The sequence below is a fragment of the Aptenodytes forsteri genome, unplaced genomic scaffold, assembly GCF_000699145.1.
Source record: "Aptenodytes forsteri isolate BGI_AS27 unplaced genomic scaffold, ASM69914v1 Scaffold137, whole genome shotgun sequence".
Taxonomy (NCBI): domain Eukaryota; kingdom Metazoa; phylum Chordata; class Aves; order Sphenisciformes; family Spheniscidae; genus Aptenodytes; species Aptenodytes forsteri.
In genome coordinates, this window is record NW_008796221.1 from 5,869,618 (window position 1) to 5,878,679 (window position 9,062).

The window sequence follows — 9,062 nt, forward strand, 5'->3', positions numbered from 1 at the left end:
ACTGCCTCACTACAATGTTTCACTAAACAGTCTGCCTCACTGCAATGTCGGGGCTGCTTTGCATTACGCAGATGTTTTTTCTCCATTGGAGAAGACGTTCATTCTTCAGAACTAGTATTAAAAAATATGGCAGATCGAACGCCTTGAGAGCTTGTAGCCTCCTGCCCTGTTTGTGCTTTGTGCGCAGATAAGGTATAAAAATGCAGAAGATGTAAGGCTCCCTGATCATGTTAATCCATTTTTAAAAGAATGCTGTGGAAGGCCAGAAGAGCTTTTAAAATTATATGAGAGACTAGATCAGCCTTTGCAATTGTTTGTTCTCTGATTTTCACATTGTAATTATTTTGTTACCTGTTTAAAATGTTGTCATGATATTAAAATAATATTTGTGAATCCTTGGTACATTTTCCCAGATTATTACTATCTTTCAAGGTTGCCGGTTATGTTCTTGAATGGAATACATTGAATATGAGTCAAATTTTTTTAAATTTTACTTTTTCATTTTGGGCTTATTGCAGTGGTCTTCTGCTCAGAAATCGAGAAGAAGAACTATGCATTTTATATGAAAAAATAAACTTGCAAGAGATGTTATGTAGAAATGGAGATATTGAGATGCAAGTTATGGATGAAAAGATCAGATTTCTGAAGCTGAAGGTAGCTGAGAAAAAGAGACAGATTAAATTGTGGTTCAAAGCACTCCCGGTGAAGAATGCCCTGGATGCACATCTGGTGGTACTTCAGATACAGGTTGGTGGGAAAGAAAGCCTTTTTTTGGTTTGTATTTTTCTGTATTTTAAAACTTAGGGTAATTTCATAGACCAAAAAAATGTCTTGATGTACAAGGCTTATTGAAACAGAAAGTTCGGTAATACACCTGTCTAGCAAAGCACTGATGCATGTTTGTAACTTCAGATGTGTGAGTTTCTATGCTTTTGTGTAACTGGCTGATACATTTTGTTATGCACATGCCAAATGCTTCCTGGGTATGGAATCTCAGCTAACCCTCCCCACAGCCTGAAATGTCAGTATGACTAAGCTGGAGAATGAGAGTCATGGGGAAAAAATGGGAGTGTAGATAAAATTTGTTAAAACTGTATTGATGGGGGTAGCTGGAGGAGCGGGAGATATACTTAGCTCTTCAAATTTCTAAAATAATAACTCAATTCACACTTGACCCTGAGCCTACTCTGGAAACTCTGCTGCCTACAATGATAGAATCCACATATATTTTCTTCTACACAAAAACAGTGTAAGTTTTAGTTCTAGTTACAACATGACATTAAACAACTAACATACTGCAGTGTTCATCATTGTTTGGGACATTCTTTCCTTGCTTTCTGAAATGGCTCATTTACTTTTGACCTTATCCCCAGATGGTAATTTTTTCCATACATATTCTGTTAGTGTCTGCACAAAATCATAAATTAGGGTGTACCATTGCCATTTGTAATTGCGTCGATGGGAGCTGCGACTCACTGTTAAATAGTGCTTGCACTTTTCTGTTACTTCTGGTCTTTTAAAGAAATTGTATGCTCTGCTAAAAGAATAAAATGTTGTACAATACCTTATGCAAATTGTACCCTGAAGAACTTTACACTGCCGTTACATATTTAAACGATGAATGAAGGGAGTATGAAAAAAAGATGATAGACTGAAGAAAAAAAAAAAAAGAGATGTTTTCAGGTAAGATTTAGAATGAGACTGAGAGTCGCTGAGTCAAATACAGTAACAAAATGCAGATGATTTTTGTGAACTGACAGTCAATCATGAAACTTTGATTTTTCTGTTCTGCATTCCTAAAACTTTCTCCTTTGTTATGATGGTTCATGTGAAACCTGAAGTCACCATTAAAGGGAGGCTATTGTTACAGGTGCTTTAAATCTTTTTGCAATATTGACATAAAAAGTAGGGAAATAGAGAGTGGTGCGATATTACAGATGGAGTAGTCTTAATAGATGTTCCCAAGTCAGAGATTTTCCAGGGAACAATGGCAAATAACCAGTTACCAGCCTTTAAAATGTAACTAGATACTGTGGGTACTGAATGTTACGTAGTTCAAACTGGCCATTAACCCAGCCATCTCCTTATGCTCAACCATTCTAGCATTAATACTCTTCCTCCCACCACCAATAGCCATTATGTCTAGTGAGAAACAGTTTCAAATTGTTTGGTTTTATCTCCATGATTTAAATAAAAGCCATAAGCCTGAGTCTGAATTCTGGTGTTGGTGCCAAATTCAGAATGCTAATTCCTGTACCCATTACAGATTTGGCCCCATGTTGAAATCTGACTCGGCATCTGTTCAGTTATGATGTGCAAAGGATCTTACGGTAATGATCATTCGCACAAGCCTTTGACTTGATGTGGTGAATACAGATCTAAATCACTTGTGTTGTCTATGAAACCAACCTCTGACACCAAGCTGAAATCTGAAGAGGTGGTAACGGGAGCTCCCTTTCAACTACCATTTGTCTATCTTTCAATTTAGATAATTATAAACGTTCAGAGAGAGGATCAGTGCACCACAGGACACTGAAACCCTGATTTCTGTCAGAGGCCCTTAGACCTCCTATAATGGAGACCGTAAATCTCGTTTCTGAGTTCTCCTCTTAGTTTTTATTTCTTCATTCTGTTGCGACCTTGTATAGGAGCCAGCGTGCCTAACCTTAACTTTGTGTTAGGAGCCCACAGAACAAATTATTCAGGTAAGTGAACAAGGTCTCTTGTTGGGTGGAAAGAGTTGGGTGCCTTTGCCTCCAGAGGGAGATGCTGATAACCCTACTTAGGGAGCACAATATTCCTCTTGGAGGTCTTTATCCTCAAGGCACCTACCTCTCCCTATCGATTTGAATCATGTGAGAAGGATGCTTCAAAAGGCTCCTACATTTGAAATACAGTTTAGACCACTTGAATTAGGCAGGCTGAATCCTGTACCCAGACCTCTTAAATTTTATTCTTCCCTTTTTCCTACCCTTCCTGTCTCCTTAAGTCTTGGGTATTTTTCAGACTTTGTCATCTTATTCTTACCTGTACTATTTTCCTCCTCTCCTGCATTTCCCAACCTTCCCATTACCCCAGAACTTTTTTCCATTTTCTCCCTCCACAGGTGAATTAAACTTTCTAGTATTGAATGCTGACTGATTTTCCAACAACAGATATCCGTCATTGGTTATACTTGAAATATAGAGAGAGAAATCTGAAAGGAAAACAAGATCCAGTCTCACAAAATAGAAAAAGTTTCAGTATTTGTTGTTTGTTTGCATTTGACTGAGATCTTTTGACTTTTTTAGAGACACTGTTTGAACGTAAGTCTCGCATATTCTCAACAGATGCTTTAATCATCACCAAATCAGCTGTTCTGAGATGGGATATCCATTTCTGTTAGAGATATACTCTTGGAATAGATGGATGAATGAGTACATTGTATTCAATAGGCTGCAGAAACTGACCCTGTATCTCGGTGGCTGTGGTAGCCATTGGGAAGAGGAAAAGCACAGGTCAGGGCTCTGTGCCAATTCAGGAAGAACAAAAATTTCACCTGGGTCTCCTATACTCCTGTACTTCCTTTATCTGACACAAAAAATACCTAAGAGAGATTCTAAGGTGGTTTTCCCTGGGCATAAAACTATGTAACTTTTAATTGGGACTGCACATCAAGGGACTGTTCCGCTGACTGAAATGACCCGTGAAAACTAATCTGCCTTCATGCATCAATGAGAAATACTTCGCATTAATCATTAATTAGTCCAACATGTAGACCTGCTGAGCTGTCAAGACGCTGTAGATGTCAAGACTTTCATGCCTCAGAGTTCAACTAACGTAACAGGGACCGACAGTTTCATTGAGGCATTTGGCATCAACATTTATCCAGCTTTTAATATAACCCCAATAAAGTCTCCAGACTACATCATCACAGTCATAGAAAAATGGGGCTAGTAGAGAGGTAAAGAGTTTATCCAGGCAGTCCTGCTCCTACTCCGGCATAGGACTGCCTGTCATTCCTGAGCGGGCTAAGCTGTGCTTTCAAACCGCCACTGGGAAACTCCAGTTTCCCCAGCGAGCTATCCCAGTGCTTCCTTAACAGTGGAAAGGTTCTTCTTAACCGTTAGTCTGGATATTTCTTGCTGCAGCGTAAGCCTATTGATTGGTATTCTGTCCACCAGGGACATGACAAACAGATCATTCTCTTGCTCCCTGCAACAACATTTCATGCTACTGGAAGACAGTGAATCATGTTCCTCTCCCATCCTTTTGCTAGGCTACACAACCCTGTTCCTTCATTCAGCCCTTACAGATTTTTCTTAGATCATTCTTTTTTTGCATTTCTTTTATTTTTGGCAACTTGGTCTTTATTTTTCTCAAGGTGCAGTGCCTAATATCACTGGCTGAGAGTGAAAGGATTCTTTCAGGCTTCTTGCAGGTTACATTCCTGCTTATGTGTCCCCGTACGACGGTAGCCTTTCTTGCAACATGACATATTGATTCATCTTCATGCAAATGTATGTAACAACCAGACCCTTTTTTAGAGAAAGGGTATCTAATCAGTTGACCTTTATTCTGTATTTGTACAGGTAATTTTTCCTGCCTACATGTAGCACCTTGCATTTGTTATTTAATATTACCTCTTTTGTTCAGACCTTTTTTCAGATCAAGGTAATTTTGAACTTGAATCTTCTCCTCCAAAAAGTATTTGCAGTCTCTCTGAGCTTAACCTCATTCTACTGATGTAGTACTTACCTTATATTTTTGTGAAGACTCTGTTTCCTTAGCTTGTTTATGAGAATGTCATATGAAACAATAGCAAAGCCATGTAAAAATCAATATGTATGATACCTACTATTTGTCAACCGCACAAATGTTAAATTATCATAGTAGGAAATTGGGCTAGCTTGCCATCACTCAACACACCGGTGTTGGCTGTTATTCATACCCTTTTTCTTTTCTAGCTACCTACAAAGAAAGCTTAATCATTTGTTCCAGATTTATTCTTCGGGAAGTGAAGATAAGTTATCTATAGTTCCATAGCTCCTTTCCCCCCCCTTTTTAAAAATAGGTATGATATTTGCCTTTTTCTAGTGCTCTACGTACCTCACCTACCTTCTCTGAAATTTGTAAAATAAGCAGCAGACCTCCACTTCTTCAGACTGGTCCCTTTATCTAGGCATGTGTTCCCTCTCGGCTGTTCGTCCTTCAACACCTCCTCCTGACTGTTTACAATCAAACGTAGAACAGCCTCTCTTGCAGAGCCTCCTCCTATCCCCTGTATCAAATCCACTCCAAGAAAGAAGGGTCTTTTTTGGCTTTAAGACTTAGAATCTCTTAGAACTCAGATAAACACTGCAAATTAGGAGAAAATAAAGATGCCTATAGTATTTAACATGAAACTTTTAATGGATTTTTTTTTTTCGGGTTTGGACAGTGTTTTTTCTGCAAGTCCTTCTTCTCTAAAGTAACAATTCAGTCCTGCAAAATTTTACTTGGTGAGCTGTCCCTAATCTCATTAAGGTACCACTGCCTCCAACAAGGCATTTTCACCTGAGTTAGTGGTTAAAATATTTGGCCCCAGATTATGAAACATTACTGGAAGCATAGCTGCATCCTGTTGTTTGTGCTGGTCCTGCTCTTACGTTCTTCCGCTCTGTGTATTATTTGGCTTGAGTTTTTGTTGTTTATAATTAAAATAAATAAAGCTCTCAGCACCCCTGAAACTAGTTACACACTGAATGGCATTCATTTTAAACCGAATCATGATTTGACAAGGAAATTGTTCATTACAGTTATTTAGGGTTTTTACTTTGCCTGTTCTCAGCCAAAGTGTGAAAGAAAGAGCTGCATGATGCTTTTTCACCAGAAAAAGAAGTATTTAAGACAAGTGTTCTGGTAATGTTCCATTATCACCTGAGAAGATCTGTCAGTTTTCTCTTTTCCAGTTAAACATGACTTGTTAACTTCCAGTGAACAAACCCCATCCCTGTAGCAACATCTAAATATTTACTTTGTCTTTTTGCTGGCTGTTCATAACTTTAAGAGCCAGTGACCACTTACTTCCTTAATGATAGCATCACCTGCAATTGATGGTTAGCATTTATAGCAACTTACTTGGGTTATGTCATGTCAGTGCTAATAGATGAAGGTTGGAGTGACTATGTGCTGATGGATGGCCAGGTGCATAACAAAGCACAAAACCCCACCACTGTCAGTCTTGCAAGTCCAAACATGAAGAAATGGTCCCAGTCACTCCTTCAGTGAGTATTTATGCAAAGCATGGGTGTCCATCTAGTGTATTCTGGGAAGCGTTATTGCATGGGAAGGTCTCACATCGGAAGGGTCAGGGAACACCTGCCTCTATAGGTCCCCAGAGTACCACATTGCTCCGTGTCACCACTGAGTCACTTCAGGACACATGCACAGAACGTAGGAAACTTAGATGCCTATAGGGATGAGACCTTTAGTGCTAACCAGCGGGAAGAAGGACTTTCAGATTTACCTTGCAAGCAAACTGTCAGGCACTTGCATCCTTCCTACATCCCTAAATGGACCCTCTGGGTCAAACAGAAGATTGTAGGAAATAAAGGAAGACCTCCCACCTCAAACGTTTGGTGTATTCCTGAGGATAAAAAAAGTAGCCTGAGGACAAAGCAGGAGGTGGGACTCAATTTCTGGCAGACAGCAGGGTTTGCTTCCATCCTGCAACTGTCACACTCTTGTCTCCTTAAAAAAAAAATTAAAAATGGCTCATAATCCTTTGCATTAACCCTCTCCCCCCAGCACAAGGAAACCTTGTCTGTTAGCACTAAGTCTGCGGGATCAAACTCGGGGGGTGAGTTAGGCAGGGACGTGCTGCTGCCAAGTCCCAGAGGAGCCCCAGGCACCCCCCACTGCCCCCACGCAGCCGCCTCCACCACTGGAGGTGCCAGCTCAGCCGGGCTGCAGAGACCTGGGGAGGGGGGAAGGAATCAGGCGCCAGTAGGGGCTCCCACCTTTCCCGGTGCTCCTCTCCCTCCTCAGGATGGAGCCGTAGCTGTGGCGGGTCTCAGCTCGCTGCCCAGCCCCAGCGGCTGTGCTCCATCCCCCCGCCGGCTAACAGCAGCTGTGGAGGGTGGCCCTGAGCCCACCCCGTTATGGCCCAAAGGACATGATTTTGTACGAACCATCTGAGGCTTTTCATCCAGCCCACCAGCAGATGCTGAAGAGGGTATCAGCCCCTAGGACAGCCTTTTTCTGACTTACCAAACGTGATGAAAATCATCCTCCGCTCCAGGGCTCTTGTCGTGGTACCTGGTGGCTCAGAGAAAAAGCCTCTTCCATGTGGCAGCATTATATATACACAATTTCAGGTGGTTGTGTTGCATGTGGAGAAGGAGTCAAGGGAACAAGCATTCAAGACAGTTAAACCACTAATAAGATGAAGCTGATTTGTATTTATGCATTATAGGGATGACTTTCTGTGACACCATCTACTGTTTTTTCAAATTCCCATTCATTAGCAATAGGACAGGAGAATGACAGACATCCACCTCTGGTTTCGTACAGAAATGTTTCCCAGCCTTTGACCAGTATCGTTTTGTTTAGTCCTACACCGCCCGAGCATCCCAAACGTCTCCCAGCAAGGCTGGAGTCTTGCTTCCAAGCCCAGGAGTTGGCAGTGCAGCCACCCCAGCCGCTTTAGTGCAGTTCTCCTGGTGTAAATCAGACACACTGAGACCTTCCATCTCTGGTCATGTAGTAATAACGGGGCCTTTGGCTTCTTGTCTGAAAAAATAACCATGGTGGCTTTTTGTTTGCTAGCATTCCCAGTGCAAGGACAGGATTAAATGGATGGAGGAAATCTTTGCTGACCCCACGAATGAGAGTAGAAAGCGAGACTTGGGAGGGAAGGACCCATCTCCACCCGAGCTGCTAAAAAAGATTGAGCAGGTAACATCACCTCACGTCACAAGCTCTCACACTATGATTGACCTCTTTTAGAAAAAGCAAATGGTATCTTTTATTTTTAAAATAAACTTTCTGTAAAAGGAATTAAAATAATTATGATTGGCTAATGGGAACTCCAGCCCAGTGTCTGCTTTCCAGGACAACCGCATGTGGGACATTTTGACTTCTTCCAGCAAAGCCTGGAGAGCAGGAGCAAAACACGGGCTCTGTGCGGTACACCTGGCTCTGCAGCATCCTCTGCTAGCTGGTCCATTCGCATCGCTGGCACTTCAATGCAGACCCTCCTGCTTCACTACGGGAAGGCACAGAAAAGGCAGCGGAGGGAAAGAAATGCAAAATAATAAACCGCTAACGAACGAACTTGTCATTCTTCTGCAACCGGCTATTAGCTGTTCCACCACAATGCTCAGGCTGTGAGCTGGAGGCAGTCCCACGACCCTCTTAACAAAGTCTGCATACGTGACATAGGATCAAGCAAACATCCTTCTCAGGCTTTGGCTTTGCTGCTTTGTTTCCGTGCTGAACAGGGAGCCACAGAACAGATCTTCATGGAAGAGGCAGCCAAGCAGCTGCACGCCTGACTGCAGCACTGCCAGTGACTGCCAGAGGAGGCTTCAAAATGAAGCATGAGGTCCAATATAAAAGCCAATTTCAGGGCACCTCCTGTATGGCATATGTGGGGAAGGTAAAGGAATGGAATGAGCAACCATGATATTTTTGTCTGTCCCATTTATAGGGGCACAAAACTCCCTCCCGCTGTATTTAATGTTTGGGCAGGATTCACGCAGGACTGTGAAGGTATTAGGGTACTGGCGAGCTCGGAGCAATACACACCTAAGTCCTCCTTTTGAAATCCAGTTTGTAAGGATTTACCATGAACACTTCTGCTTGAATTACTTGAGCTTTTTGCTTTACTGTCCCATATTCCTTGACAAAAGGGAACTCTGCCTAGCCAAGCAGGCTACAATACAGCCCCCTATTACCAACCCACACATTAAAAAGCCGGGTTTCTTGGAGTCGTGAGAGAAGTTTAAATGTTCTCTTTCAATCTCCTTATGATTTTAAAGTCCTTTTAGTTGCACAGTACTCTCTTTTTTAGTCTTTGGAGCCCATACTTTCTTTTTTTT

The 9,062-nt window shown here is 41.8% G+C and overlaps 1 protein-coding gene across 1 annotated transcript in view; it reads left to right on the forward strand.

Moving 5' to 3' along the window:
* The window catches only part of CCDC146 (coiled-coil domain containing 146), an 86,567-nt gene that overhangs the window by 72,983 nt on the left and 4,522 nt on the right, over positions 1-9,062 (forward strand). Inside the window, exons 16-17 of the mRNA XM_019474579.1 lie at positions 519-747; positions 7,789-7,917. Coding sequence (XP_019330124.1) covers positions 519-747; positions 7,789-7,917 — 358 coding nt within the window. The remainder of the gene's footprint in view (positions 1-518; positions 748-7,788; positions 7,918-9,062) is intronic.